Consider the following 17,059-nt stretch of genomic DNA (forward strand, 5'->3'; position numbering starts at 1 on the left):
CGCGTGGGCTCCCGGCACCAGAAAATCTTATCGGGCAGCCTGGCGATCTTGGGCTGTTTGGTGCGTGGAACGGGACTTGGATCCCGTTTCGGCCCCTGTGATTCATCTTTTGGACTTTCTTACTTCTCTTTTCGAGGCGGGGAAGGCCTATCGGACGATTAATTTGTTCAGGTCCGCGATTTCGTCCACGCATCAGGGTTTTGAGGGCGTCCCTGCGGGACAGCATCCTTCTGTGTGCCGTTTGCTTCGCGGTTCCCGCATGTCTCGTCCTCCCCGGCCTCGCTTCACCACGACCTGGGACGTGTCGGTCGTCTTGTCCTTTTTGTCCAGCTGGCCTGGTAACCCTGATCTCACTTTGAGGCAGTTGTCGGCCAAGTTATTGGTTCTTTTTTGCCTTGTTTCCTGCAAGCGGGTTTCCGATGTTCGAGCGCTTGATCACGACGCCAGGTCCTTTACTCCGGAGGGGGTCACCTTCAATATTTCCAGACGTACGAAGACCAACATTAGGTCGGTGTCTTATCCGTCTTTTCCTTCTTCGCCGGCTCTTTGCCCGGTGGCTTGTTTGAAGGAGTACGAGTCCCGGACGCGTGCTTACCGGTCGTCTTCGGTTCCTCAGCTTTTCTTGTCCATTCGACATCCGTTTGGTCCTGTCTCCAGCCCTACTTTGGCTCGCTGGATGAAGTGGGTTATGTCGTTGGCAGGAATTGATACTTCCATATTTACTGCTCATTCCGCTAGAGGCGCGTCGGCTACCGCTTTGGCTGTTTCGGGTGCTCGTTTGGAGGATATCCTACGTCTGGCGGACTGGTCTTCGGCGTCAACATTCAGGGAGTATTATTTTAGGCCGCCTCCTCATTTGTTTTCTGCGGTTATTGCTCAACTTTAAACTTAGCAATAGGAGCCTCCGTGTCTTGCTGTAAAACTAGGTGATTTTCCTAGTCTATGACGGAAAGTCATGGTTTTATTAAAGACACGGAGGCGAGTATTGCCCGCCCTGGGGTTCCCTCCCTTACTATGTATTTCTGTGGTTTACAGTATGATTTGCATGCTATGTATGCTGTGTCGATTCGAGATGTTTATTCTGGCGGAGTCGCGTTTGACTTGCGATGTTTTATTCTACCCATTTCTTAACCTGTCTATTGCTTTCAGGAGGAAGTTGATTCGCTTCGGGTCTCCATTGACCTATTCCAGTTATAGCCATGTTGGCTTTCGTTGAAAAGAAGATCCGGTGATCCAGGTTGCTGGTTTTCGTTGGGATGTTCCGGTGGTTCCGTGCTGGTCGTTTTCCCGTTTCCAGGTTGAAGGTTCCACGACGTATGGACTTCTGCGTTGTTCCCGGGTTCCGGAGGTGTTAGCCATGTTGGCTTGAGTTCTACGGCGTGATGGACCGGTCGTTTATCATTCTCGGGTCCGGTTCCAGTTTCCGGTTTCGGTTCCAGTTCCGGTTATGAAGTTGGTGTTTCGGTTCCAAAGAAAGAGGAAGTTACTAAGAGGACACTGCTTATTATAGGATCTGAGAGGGGTGGATCCTTTATTGTTATGATTATGTAAATTTCTTCTTTGCTGCTATTGGTGGAAAGTAAAGAAGGAGATAGCAATACTCGCCTCCGTGTCTTTAATAAAACCATGACTTTCCGTCATAGACTAGGAAAATCACCTAGTTATACCAGCATGGTCCATATCACTGTATACAAGAAGATGTATAACTTATACCAGCTGTACATATATAATTATATACAGGAGATGCCCAGGTTATACCAGCATGCTCCATATCACTATATACAAGAAGATGTATAACTTATACCAGCTGTACATATATAATTATATACAGGAGATGCCCAGGTTATACCAGCATGCTCCATATCACTATATACAAGAAGATGTATAACTTATACCAGCTGTACATATATAATTATATACAGGAGATGCCCAGGTTATACCAGCATGCTCCATATCACTATATACAAGAAGATGTATAACTTATACCAGCTGTACATATATAATTATATACAGGAGATACCCAGGTTATACCAGCATGCTCCATATCACTATATACAAGAAGATGTATAACTTATACCAGCTGTACATATATAATTATATACAGGAGATGCCCAGGTTATACCAGCATGGTCCATATCCCTATATACAAGAAGATGTATAACTTATACCAGCTGTACATATATAATTATATACAGGAGATGCCCAGGTTATACCAGCATGCTCCATATCACTATATACAAGAAGATGTATAACTTATACCAGCTGTACATATATAATTATATACAGGAGATACCCAGGTTATACCAGCATGCTCCATATCACTATATACAAGAAGATGTATAACTTATACCAGCTGTACATATATAATCATATACAGGAGATGCCCAGGTTATACCAGCATGGTCCATATCACTATATACAAGAAGATGTATAACTTATACCAGCTGTACATATATAATTATATACAGGAGATACCCAGGTTATACCAGCAGGGTCCATATCACTATACACAAGAAGATGTATAACGTATACCAGCTGTACATATATAATTATATACAGGAGATGCCCAGGTTATACCAGCATGGTCCATATCACTATATACAAGAAGATGTATAACTTATACCAGCTGTACATATATAATTATATACAGGAGATACCCAGGTTATACCAGCATGGTCTATATCACTATATACAAGAAGATGTATAACTTATACCAGCTGTACATATATAATTATATACAGGAGATACCCAGGTTATACCAGCATGCTCCATATCACTATATACAAGAAGATGTATAACTTATACCAGCTGTACATATATAATTATATACAGGAGATGCCCAGGTTATACCAGCATGGTCCATATCACTATATACAAGAAGATGTATAACTTATACCAGCTGTACATATATAATTATATACAGGAGATACCCAGGTTATACCAGCATGGTCCATATCACTATATACAAGAAGATGTATAACTTATACCAGCTGTACATATATAATTATATACAGGAGATGCCCAGGTTATACCAGCATGCTCCATATCACTATATACAAGAAGATGTATAACTTATACCAGCTGTACATATATAATTATATACAGGAGATACCCAGGTTATACCAGCATGCTCCATATCACTATATACAAGAAGATGTATAACTTATACCAGCTGTACATATATAATTATATACAGGAGATGCCCAGGTTATACCAGCATGCTCCATATCACTATATACAAGAAGATGTATAACTTATACCAGCTGTACATATATAATTATATACAGGAGATGCCCAGGTTATACCAGCATGGTCCATATCACTATATACAGAAGATGTATAACTTATACCAGCTGTACATATATAATTATATACAGGAGATACCCAGGTTATACCAGCATGCTCCATATCACTATATACAAGAAGATGTATAACTTATACCAGCTGTACATATATAATTATATACAGGAGATACCCAGGTTATACCAGCATGCTCCATATCACTATATACAAGAAGATGTATAACTTATACCAGCTGTACATATATAATTATATACAGGAGATACCCAGGTTATACCAGCATGCTCCATATCACTATATACAAGAAGATGTATAACTTATACCAGCTGTACATATATAATTATATACAGGAGATACCCAGGTTATACCAGCATGCTCCATATCACTATATACAGAAGATGTATAACTTATACCAGCTGTACCTATATAATTATATACAGGAGATACCCAGGTTATACCAGCATGATCCATATCACTATATACAAGAAGATGTATAACTTATACCAGCTGTACCTATATAATTATATACAGGAGATGCCCAGGTTATACCAGCATGCTCCATATCACTATATACAAGAAGATGTATAACTTATACCAGCTGTACATATATAATTATATACAGGAGATACCCAGGTTATACCAGCATGGTCCATATCACTATATACAAGAAGATGTATAACTTATACCAGCTGTACATATATAATTATATACAGGAGATACCCAGGTTATACCAGCATGCTCCATATCACTATATACAAGAAGATGTATAACTTATACCAGCTGTACATATATAATTATATACAGGAGATACCCAGGTTATACCAGCATGCTCCATATCACTATATACAAGAAGATGTATAACTTATACCAGCTGTACCTATATAATCATATACAGGAGATGCCCAGGTTATACCAGCATGGTCCATATCACTATATACAAGAAGATGTATAACTTATACCAGCTGTACATATATAATTATATACAGGAGATACCCAGGTTATACCAGCATGGTCTATATCACTATATACAAGAAGATGTATAACTTATACCAGCTGTACATATATAATTATATACAGGAGATACCCAGGTTATACCAGCATGGTCCATATCACTATATACAAGAAGATGTATAACTTATACCAGCTGTACATATATAATTATATACAGGAGATGCCCAGGTTATACCAGCATGCTCCATATCATAATATACAAGAAGATGTATAACTTATACCAGCTGTACATATATAATTATATACAGGAGATACCCAGGTTATACCAGCATGCTTCATATCACTATATACAAGAAGATGTATAACTTATACCAGCTGTACCTATATAATCATATACAGGAGATGCCCAGGTTATACCAGCATGGTCCATATCACTATATACAAGAAGATGTATAACTTATACCAGCTGTACATATATAATTATATACAGGAGATACCCAGGTTATACCAGCATGGTCCTATATCACTATATACAAGAAGATGTATAACTTATACCAGCTGTACATATATAATTATATACAGGAGATACCCAGGTTATACCAGCATGGTCCATATCACTATATACAAGAAGATGTATAACTTATACCAGCTGTACATATATAATTATATACAGGAGATACCCAGGTTATACCAGCATGCTCCATATCACTATATACAGAAGATGTATAACTTATACCAGCTGTACCTATATAATTATATACAGGAGATACCCAGGTTATACCAGCATGGTCCATATCACTATATACAAGAAGATGTATAACTTATACCAGCTGTACCTATATAATTATATACAGGAGATGCCCAGGTTATACCAGCATGCTCCATATCACTATATACAAGAAGATGTATAACTTATACCAGCTGTACATATATAATTATATACAGGAGATGCCCAGGTTATACCAGCATGGTCCATATCACTATATACAAGAAGATGTATAACTTATACCAGCTGTACATATATAATTATATACAGGAGATACCCAGGTTATACCAGCATGCTCCATATCACTATATACAAGAAGATGTATAATTTATACCAGCTGTACATATATAATTATATACAGGAGATACCCAGGTTATACCAGCATGCTCCATATCACTATATACAAGAAGATGTATAACTTATACCAGCTGTACATATATAATTATATACAGGAGATGCCCAGGTTATACCAGCATGCTCCATATCACTGTATACAAGAAGATGTATAACTTATACCAGCTGTACATATATAATTATATACAGGAGATGCCCAGGTTATACCAGCATGCTCCATATCACTGTATACAAGAAGATGTATAACATATACCAGCTGTACATATATAATTATATACAGGAGATGCCCAGGTTATACCAGTATATTAGCAACCAATCAGATTCTAGCTGTCATTTTTAAGGGGTAGATTAGGTCCTGAAAATAAGCAGTCACCTGATTGAATGTTAAACACCTCCATTTAATTAATACTCCCCATAATGATAGGGCAGATTTACGTCAGAATTCGACGCCTTGGACACTGTAGCGCTAGGATGGAGGCGCTGCGGCTTTTCATGGGAGTGCAGCTGTTCTTTACGAGGAAAAGAAAGACACATCTGCTCATTAGCAATACAATGTCATTTCCAGCGTCTAATTATATGCAGATGATGGATCCTTTATGCATCAGCTAAAAACAGTGCAGTCCTCGAAAAAGTGTCTGCTGATAATAAATACTGGAGCGGACGGCGTTCGGTGCACTGGGACGCAGCCATTAATCTTCTCGCGCTCCTCAGCTCACAAACTGCGCTGCTAGCAGCCGCAAAATTGGAATGGGCGGCAAATAGATCGGAAATATAATTCTCAGGGTACACCGGAATTATTTTTGGCAAAATCATATTAATGAGGTTTATTCCAGGAGGCTTTATAGATTGCAGCAATTTTTACCGAAGGGTTAATGAAAAGATGAAAGCATCTTAGCCTTTAAAAATGACCTCTACTGTAACTTGCCGCAACGTTCGGCTCGCCAACATATCCCTACCTGTACCTGAAATGGCGTTTCCAGTCCACGAAATGCACAGTAATTCTACAAAATAATATGGGTGACGCACTTCTTCTGACTGCCCCATGGGGCTGGGTAAGGGATCATATTTTTTTAGAGGAGGTTCTGTGTTCAGGATTGTCCTCTGGAGAGCATTCACCAAGAGCGTCCCTGTCTCTGGAGGACCCGTCCTGTCCTGCATTACAGAGACAACCCATGGATGTGAAAGGCCATTGTGTAATGCTTCATTTCCCCTGTGGTGGCGCTGCAGGGAAACTGAACACTTACTACCAGGTTTCCTAACAGATCACTGCTGATCGCTGGGGATCCAGTGATAACTTTGGCGCATCTTTTACGCTGTCTTACATTTTAGACGGGATTAATAAATACGGTCAATGCTGTCAGTAAATGAGAACCCTTTTGTTTCCATTCAGAGGCAGTAACCCAGTACATAGCTAGTGGCTTTCAGCTGGGAAGTGGATACAAATGTATTAGTCTAGAGCAGGGATGCTCAACCTGCGACCCTCCAGCTGTTGCAAAACTACAACTCCCACCATGCCCTTCTGTAGGCTGAAAGCTGTAGGCTGTCCGGGAATGATGGGAGTTGTAGTTTTGCAACAGCTGGAGGGCCGCAGGTTGAGGATGCCTGGTCTAGACAATGCTCCGTGATGTAAACAACCTGGATTGTAAACTGATACATTGTAACAAACTACCAGAGACATTTCTAGCTGCCCCTGATGTGTTTAGCTCCATTGTTTAGACTCAATACAATTGTATCCACTTCTCAGATAAACCCTAACGCTAGTATCACACTGTCGGTACAGCCCTCTGGCATTATTTTTCCAGCAGAGGATGCCGGGAATCAGCACGACCAGCGGTGTTCTCTGCAAATTTGCCAGGTAGTGGCCAGATCTCCACTGGACCCCATTACAGTTAATTTCTATGATTGGGAGGGGGAGCATGATATTGTATGTGGACTGGTGCGGCTTTTACAGTAAGTCCCAGTCTGGCCACCAATGATCCAGAACATAACTATGAAGATATGAAGTACCTTGTGTTGGGTTATGATTCTCCCAGAAGACCTTCAGTAATTTGTCATAGCTGATCTTCTCCGGCTCGTAGACGACTCGAACCACTTCTGTATGGCCTGTTTTTCCTGAAACGGAGAGAATGAGATGGAATCACCTAATGATATCCTGTGCACATCATCCAAAAAGTACTAAATGTAACCAACATAAAAAGCATGATGAAGGAGGTGGCCAGCAACTGAAACGCATAGCCAGTCCTTTATTTTTAGTGTTTTATATATTTTTTTAATAAATGTTTTTATAGATAAGCAGAGCAGCGACCTTTGGCTTTTATTTTTCTGCTCCACGTTGAGCGAACATGTTCCTATTTGCATTCCGGACTCCATCTGGAGGACTCCGGCAAACAAGCGCAGCAGCCTGACCTATACCTATCCTCTCTACAGGAGAGACCACACCAATTCCTAGTGTTGTGCCTGGATTTACACAACATTATTCTGTAAGGTATTCTCACCTTGAGTCCTTATGTGGGAAACCTAAGGTATTTCACAAGGAAGCGCCCCCTATTGTTTTTGATTTATTATCCCTGTACTGTGACATCACTGTGTTTATTATCCCTGTACTGTGACATCACTGTGTTTATTATCCCTGTACTGTGACATCACTGTGTTTATTATCTCTGTACTGTGACATCACTGTGTTTATTATCCCTGTACTGTGACATCACTGTGTTTATTATCCCTGTACTGTGACATCACTGTGTTTATTATCCCTGTACTGTGACATCACTGTGTTTATTATGCTGTACTGTGACATCACTGTGTATATTATCCTTGTACTGTGACATCACTGTGTATATTATCACTGTACTGTGACATCACTGTGTTTATTATCCCTGTACTGTGACATCACTGTGTTTATTATCTCTGTACTGTGACATCACTGTGTTTATTATCCCTGTACTGTGACATCACTGTGTTTATTATCTCTGTACTGTGACATCACTGTGTTTATTATCCCTGTACTGTGACATCACTGTGTTTATTATCTCTGTACTGTGACATCACTGTGTTTATTATCCCTGTACTGTGACATCACTGTGTTTATTATCCCTGTACTGTGACATCACTGTGTTTATTATCTCTGTACTGTGACATCACTGTGTTTATTATCCCTGTACTGTGACATCACTGTGTTTATTATCCCTGTACTGTGACATCACTGTGTTTATTATCCCTGTGCTGTGACATCACTGTGTTTATTATCCCTGTGCTGTGACATCACTGTGTTTATTATCTCTGTACTGTGACATCACTGTGTTTATTATCCCTGTACTGTGACATCACTGTGTTTATTATCCCTGTACTGTGACATCACTGTGTTTATTATCTCTGTACTGTGACATCACTGTGTTTATTATCTCTGTACTGTGACATCACTGTGTTTATTATCTCTGTACTGTGACATCACTGTGTTTATTATTCCTGTACTGTGACATCACTGTGTTTATTATCTCTGTACTGTGACATCACTGTGTTTATTATCTCTGTACTGTGACATCGCTGTGTTTATTATCCCTGTACTGTGACATCACTGTTTTATTATCTCTGTACTGTGACATCACTGTGTTTATTATCCCTGTACTGTGACATCACTGTGTTTATTATCTCTGTAATGTGACATCACTGTTTATTATTCCTGTACTGTGACATCACTGTGTTTATTATCTCTGTACTGTGACATCACTGCGTTTATTATCCCTGTACTGTGACATCACTATGTTTATTATTCCTGTACTGTGACATCACTGTGTTTATTATCCCTGTACTGTGACATCACTGTGTTTATTATCCCTGTACTGTGACATCACTGTGTTTATTATCCCTGTACTGTGACATCACTGTGTTTATTATCCCTGTACTGTGACATCACTGTGTTTATTATCCCTGTACTGTGACATCACTGTGTTTATTACCCTGTACTGTGACATCACTGTGTTTATTATCCCTGTGCTGTGACATCACTGTGTTTATTATCCCTGTACTGTGACATCGCTGTGTTTATTATCCCTGTACTGTGACATCACTGTGTTTATTATCCCTGTACTGTGACATCACTGTGTTTATTATCCCTGGACTGTAAAAGAAAAAAGAGAGGGGGTGCACCCTGGTGTGATACCTCCTATGTCACTGTATTAATCCTTGTGGGTCAATACATTTTACCAGATCATGTTTTGCAGACCTGGCACAACACTAGTGAAGGGAGAAGTTCCTCCACACCAGGAGGAGAGACCAGGCTGCTGCACTCGTTCGCTGGAGACTGCATGGAGGAGGCCGGAAGAGAAGTGAAGACAAAAAAGCTCCTAAAGGTAGCAAATAAAAACAGCTATCCGCGATCCGCTGTCTTCATCAGGCTTTTATTAACTGGCACACTAACCCTGGGTTCACACCTGAGCGTTTCTCAAACGAGCGTTTTACGCGCGTTTTTGTCGCGCGTTCTTATGCGCGTTTTTTGTAATAGTAAACGCGCGTTTGACGCGCGTTTGTGTCATTGACTGCAGTGTCCTATGGCCACAAACGCGCGTCAAAACGCCCCAAAGAAGCTCAAGTACTTGTTTGAGCGTCGGGCGTTTTACAGCGCGTTCGTACGCGCTGTAAAACGCCCAGGTGTGAACCATTCCCATAGGGAAGCATTGGATTTCATGTCTTGAGCGTTTTACAGCGCGTTTGAACGCGCTGTAAAACGCTCAGGTGTGAACCCAGGGTAAGTGTCCGAAGCAGGAAACAGACCATTTCTGAAACATGCCGCGCGATTCCTTGTATTATATTTTTTTATTAATAAAATCCGTTGATAGCAGTGCTCCATGTCCTGTTTTTTTTTTTCATTTAGATTTTTATACTATTTTAGTAAAAGCGTTAAGTCTATGTAAGTGGTACGTGCATTAGAAGTGATGCACTTCCTTCCAAGATCAACACTATGATGTCACAGTACAGCGATCGCTGTCTTCATTGCATAGGTACTATGACATCACTGTGATTATTAATTTTGTATTGTTGGTCAAAAAACTGCAATGAACAGAAAGTGAGGGGGGGGGGGGGAAGGATACAAAGTTAGATACTAAAATAGTATGATAAAATAAAGTGAAATAAAGAACAACAATAAGAGAACAAACAAAGAAAGGATCTAGCAGTAGCATTAGGTATGGCGGTTATAGTGTTCACGGGGGAATTAAGTATGTGACAGCTCATTTCTCAGCCCTTGTGGGGGCATTTAGTCAGTACTACTATACCCTCTATTAAAGCATTATTAGGCCTCAGGTCTGTTTGATTATATTTGTATGTGTTTTCCTATATTATATAGCAAAACAATATATTTTTATTTAATTCAAAACAGTCATCGTGCGGATCCCTTGTGTGATACCTTTCCTGCCGTTTTCATGGTCAAACAATATACACTTCCTTTTAAAGGTGATTGAAAGCAAGCAATTTACCTGCAAATTGTTACTTTGTGGATAACCAAGTTGTCAAGTCTTTCTTTCAATTTTTAACCTTTCAAATTTTGGTCTCTGAGCAATTTTGCAGAAAGAAGTGTGTGTCTTTCTTCAACAAAAATCAAAACACATTTTGGTCTTGATCCGTTCATTGTAGAAAAAAACCCTTCCCTTCTATTGTTATTGTTTAGACTTTTTATTAGCTTTTTTTTTCCCCCACACAATCTTGGTCTCTATGGTGTTCATCCCATAAAGAATGGCTATATTTTGGAAGCTGTGTTAACAAATAACCGTTGGCAAAGAACCTTATAAACAAATATCCAGCAATTTATTGCGTCAGCTGCCAACGCACATGTGCAAATTGTAGGACACTACCATAGACCTCAAGGTCTACTTTTATAGCAGTTTCTGAAAAAAATAATTCTGATGCAGGTTAAAGTGGTTGTTCTAGATTCTTAAATCGATCATAAATCCTCTGGATAGGTCATCAATATAAGATAGGGGGCCTCACTCCCGGTACCTCAGCAGATCAGCTGTTTGAGGAGGCCACATTGCTCCAGCCATGGGGCCTCCTAGACCAGTGACGTCACGTTCATCAGTCACTTGGCGAATGGGGCCTAGCTAAAATGCCAAGCACAGCCACTAAACAATGGATGGCGCTGTGTTTGGAAAGCTGTTAAGAGGCCACAGGGCTCAAAAACTTGGTCAGAAGGGTGCCGGTTGTTGTACACCTACCGATCTGATGGCGATGGTAGCTCATCAATATCAAAATCTCGGAAAATCCTTTTAATACAATATTATTCAGCTTTTTGCATTCATTACTAATAAAATATGTCATGATGACTGTCTAAGTCACAAACACGATGTAACTATTTGCACACAGTCGTACCGATCGGGTCTTTTTTTTTTTTGCACACATCTTGTAAAAGAGAAAAAGTGAACCCTTGAATTTAAGTAGTAGAACCCCATGTTAAGCAGAAATCATCTTCACCAAATGTTTCCTGTAGCAGGAATTAAATTTGCACTATGATGTGGTGGAATTTTGGACCGTTCCTCCCTGCAAATGTTTGTCAGTTTATCAATATTTCCGGGATTCCTTGCCTGTACAGCCCCCTTGATGTCATGTCACAGCATCCTGGTCAGTCATCTGACCTGGCCATTCCAATAAGACTGCAGAACGTCACCTATGGTACTCGCCGCTTTCTACTTACAATAGGGCCGAAGCGTATAACAATGATGATGAAATTCATACTGGAAGCGGATAGGTTACGGTGGACAGAAATAATTGACACTGACCCAAATTTGGGATAGTGACGCCAGCAAAATAAAAAGAAGGTCCGAGGATCCAATAACAAGAAAACCAAAAAATAAACTCTGCAAACAACAAGGAATAACAAGGATTCTGGAAACCAAATGACAAAGTTCATGCTATACACCGCACCTTCAATGTGGAAAGCAAGAATATTTAAAGGCAAGCTAACCAGTCATGAACTCGCACTTAAAGGGCATCTGGCAGCAGTTTTGTACCTATGACACTGTCCGACCTGTTGAATGTGCACTTGGCAGTTGAAGACATCTGTGTTGATCCCATATTCATATGTGCTCGCATGAAGTTTTAATATATGCAATAATAAATACAGTCTTTTTCATGCAATCTACTCCCTAAACTAACCCAAGCTGAGCAAACTGATCGGCTCACTCATACTAAAGGGTTAGATGTAAGGCATAGCAGCTGCCCTGAACCATTCTAGTAGACAGGAGAAGAAGAGACAACATGAGGATCCATGCTGCTTGTAACAAAATCTTTTCTTAACCATTCTTTAGTTTATTTTCATGTGTGCTTTGGGTCATTGTCACCCAACATCTCTTCAGCTTCAGGTCATGGATGCTGGCCTTACATTCTTCTGTAAGATATTTTCATATACCTTAGAATTCAAGTCATCTTAAAGGGATTCTGTCATGGGATTTTACCCCTATAACCTAAACATATGCTCATGTCCGGAGTAATAATAAGAATCCTAAGCTGGCATTATTAAACTTCACTGTGGCTCTATCTGCACAAAAAACAGGTTTTATAACCTGTCAATCACTCACTTAAAGTGCCCAAGGGGAGGTCCGTTAATACAGGGTGCCCGGCAGCACCCCTCGCCGCCCGGTGCCCAGCGCTGCCTCCGCAATCCTACCCGTCCCTCTGCCAGATCCCACGCCTGCGCACGAAGCTCAGCCTGATGCGCTGCGGACTCCTGGCAGTGCGCATGTGCCGGCTGATGCGCATGCGCACTTCGCTCAACAAAGCCGCTGCCAGGAGTCCGCGGTGCATCAGGCTGAGCCTAGTGCGCAGCCGCGGGATCTGGCAGAGGGACGGGTAGGATTGCGGAGGCGGCGCTGAGCTAGGGAAGGCGGCGCTGGACACCGGGCGGCGAGGGGTGCGGCCGGGCACCCTGTATTAACGGACCTCCCCTTAGGCACTTTAAGTGAGTGATTGACAGGCTATAAAAACCATTTTTTTTGTGCAAATAGAGCCACAGTGAAGTTTAATAATGCCAGCTTAGGATTCTTATTATTACTCCGGACATGAGCATATGTTTAGGTTATAGGGGGAAAATCTCATGACAGAATCCCTTTAAGTAATCCGAAGCAGCATAGCAGTCCCAAACCATTATGCTCCCTCCATCCTGCTTCACAGTTGGGATGAGGTTTTGGTGTTGGTATACAGTTCTCTTTTTCATCCAAACACAGCACTGTGCACTTGTACCAAATAACTTTCCATTTATTTTTTTTTAATTTTTTTTATCTGTCCATGGAACGTTTCTCTAGAAGCATTTTGGAACATCCAGGTGGTCTAGGCACATTTGCGATGCGTAAGAATTTTTTTTTTGGGGACAGTCAAAAGTAGTGTGAGGCCCCCCATATGCATGACTAATACCAGTGTTACATTTGGCAAGTCTGACCCTTTCACTTTTTTTGACATTTGTTATGTTGCTCCTTGTGTTATCAGTTTCTCCATCATTCTGCCCTAAAAAAAAACCTACAAAATGAGAATGTGAAAAAGAATGCTTGAAAGTTATTTAGAAAGAAAACTAAAATCGTGTATTGACATAAATATTCACACCCTTTACTCAATCAGAACTTAGCTGAAGCACCTTTGGCAACGATTACAGTTTCCAGTCTTCTTAGGTTTGATGTCACAAGGTTTCACACAAATAGATTTGGGAATTTCTGCCACTTTTCTCTGCAGATTCTCTGTCAACTCTGTCAGATTGGATGGGAACTGCTGGTGGACAGTCATTTTCAGGTATCTCTAGAGATGTTCAATTGGGTTCAAGTTAGGGCTCTGCCTGGGCCACTAAAGGACATCCACATTGTTGTCCCTAAGCCACTCCTGTGTTGTCTTGGCTGTAGGCTTTGGGTCATTGTCTTGTTGGAAGATGAACAACCCTGACCATTCTCTCTGTCCCCCCCAGCATGATGCTGCCACCCCCTTGCTTCACTGTAGGGATGGAATTGGGCAGGTGTTAAGCAGCGTCTGGTTTCCTCCAGATATGATGCTTAGAATGAAGGCCAAAAAGTTCTATCCTGGGTTCATTAGGCCAGACAATCTTGTTTCTTACAGTATGAGAGTCCTTTAGGTGATTTTTTACAAACTTTCATGTATCTTTTACTGAGAAGAGAGTCCTTTCTAACCACACTTTCATTTATCTTTTACTGAGGAGAGGGTCCTTTCTGCCATACAGCCCAGATAGGTGGAGGCTGCAGTAATGGCTTACCTTCTGAAAGTTTCTCCCATCTGCACACAGGATCTTTGGAGCACAGCAAGACAGGCCACTGGGCTCTTGGTCACCTGTCTTATCAAGACTCCCACCCCTCTCCCCACCCCCAATTACTTAGACTGGGGGACAGCCAGCTCTAGAAAGAGTCCTAGTTGTTTTAACCTTCTTCCATTTAAGAATTATGGAGGCCACTGTGCTCTTGGGAAGTTTCAGTAGAGCAGAAATGTTTTTGTCCCCTTCTCCAGATCTGTGCCACCACACAATCCTGTCTCTGAGCTCTACAGGCAGTTCTTTCCTCCTCGTGGCTTGGTTTTTGCTCAAATATGCCTTGTCAGCTGTGAAACCTTAGACAGGAAGGATTGTATCTTTCCAGATGATGTCCAATCACTTGAATCTAGCACAGGTGACTCTAATCAAGGTGTAGAAAGATCTCAAAATTACCAAGGGAAATGGGAGGCCCCAGAGCTAAATTTCAAGTGTCATAACAAATGGTATGAATACTTATGTCCAGGCGAAAGTATAGTTTTACTTTTTTAACAAATTTAAATATTTGTAAAATAATTTTTTTACTTTCTTATTAAAGGGGTATTGAGTGTAGAATTATGTAGAAAACAAAATTATGTAGAAAACAAAATTTGGCACAAGGAGCAATATAACAAAATATGAAAAAAATGAAAGGGTCTGAAGACTTTCGAAATGCGCCTTATGTTTAGTGGTCTTTTAAAAAAACCTCCCTTTTTAGAAAATCCAAAATGCAAGCACTAATCTGGACACAAGCAAGATAGGAGAGCAGACCAAATGTTGGTACACCATCTCATGGCCATCTAAATTAGAATTTTGGAAAATGTGCCTCAAGTGCAACTATGTGGGAGCTGAGCCTAGTCTGGTTCTTGAGTATAATATAGGTTACTCTTAGCAGTAGAGTACGGACATCAACATCACTGCTTACTTGAGAAAACAACCAAATATAAACCCACAGAAGGAGGAACAGAATACATGCACTGTATTGTGGAAGCTTTTACCTGATTGTACAAATTATAAAACAGAGTCAACATGGTAACAATGGTTTAGTTTCATGTCCACCCACTCCCTTTACTATCTGGTTAGCCACTATAAGGCCATTATAAGGACATTGTTTCTGTGTACAGTTGAAAAGGTGTAGAAGGTAACGAATCAGCCTGCATATACAGTCAGGTCCATAAATATTGGGACATTGACATAATTCTAACATTTTTGGCTCTATACAACACCACAATAGATTTGAAATGAAACGAACAAGATGTGCTTTACCTGCAGACTGTCATCTTTAGTTTGAGGGTATTTACATCCAAATCAGGTGAACGGTGCAGGAATTACAACAATTTGCTTATGTGCCTCCCACTTGTCAAGGGACCAAAAGTAATTGGACATAATAATAATCATAAATCAAACTTTCACTTTTTAATACTTGGTTGCAAATCCTTTGCAGTCAATTACAGCCTGAAGTCTGGAACGCATAGACCTCACCAGACTCTGGGTTTCATCCCTGGTAATGCTCTGCCAGGCCTCTACTGCAACGGTCTTCAGCTCCTGCTTGTTCTTGGGGCATTTTCCCTTCAGTTTTGTCTTCAGCAAGTGAAATGCATGCTCAATCGGATTCAGGTCCGGTGATTGACTTGGCCATTGTATAACATTCCACTTCTTTCCCTTTGCTTTGGGTCATTGTCCATCTGCACTGTGAAGTGCCGTCCAATGAGTTCTGAAGCATTTGGCTGAATATGAGCAGATAATATTGCCCGAAACACTTCAGAATTTATCCTGCTGCTTTTGTCTGCAGTCACATCATCAATAAATACAAGAGAACCAGTTCCATTGGCAGCCATACATGCCCACGCCATGACACTACCACCACCATGCTTCACTGATGAGGTGGTATGCTTAGGATCATGAGCAGTTCCTTTCCTTCTCCATACTCTTCTCTTCCCATCACTCTGGTACAAGTTGATCTTGGTCTCATCTGTCCATAGGATGGTGTTCCAGAACTGTGAAGGCTTTTTTAGATGTCGTTTGGCAAACTCTAATCTGGCCTTCCTGTTTTTGAGGCTCACCAATGGTTAACATCTTGTGGTGAACACTCTGTATTCACTCTGGTGAAGTCTTCTCTTGATTGTTAACTGACACACATACACCTACCTCCTGGAGAGTGTTCTTGATCTGGCCCACTGTTGTGAAGGGTGTTTTCTTCACCAGGGGAAGAATTCTTCGGTCATTCACCACAGTTGTTTTCCGTGGTCTTCCGGGTCTTTTGGTGTTGCTGAGCTCACCGGTGCGTTCCTTCTTTTTAAGAATGTTCCAAACTGTTGTTTTGGCCACGCCTAATGTTTTTGCTATCTCTCTGATGGGTTTGTTGTGTTTTTTCAGCCTAATGATGGCTTGCTTCAATGATAGTGACAGCTCTTTGGATCTCA

At 40.9% G+C, this 17,059-nt stretch overlaps 1 protein-coding gene across 1 annotated transcript in view; it reads right to left on the reverse strand.

The window, feature by feature from the left end:
* Nucleotides 1-17,059, reverse strand: part of MSRA (methionine sulfoxide reductase A) — a 272,063-nt gene that overhangs the window by 98,579 nt on the left and 156,425 nt on the right. The window contains exon 5 of the mRNA XM_044289623.1: nucleotides 7,379-7,483. Coding sequence (XP_044145558.1) covers nucleotides 7,379-7,483 — 105 coding nt within the window. The remainder of the gene's footprint in view (nucleotides 1-7,378; nucleotides 7,484-17,059) is intronic.

The sequence above is a fragment of the Bufo gargarizans genome, chromosome 4 (genome assembly GCF_014858855.1).
Source record: "Bufo gargarizans isolate SCDJY-AF-19 chromosome 4, ASM1485885v1, whole genome shotgun sequence".
NCBI lineage: Eukaryota > Metazoa > Chordata > Amphibia > Anura > Bufonidae > Bufo > Bufo gargarizans.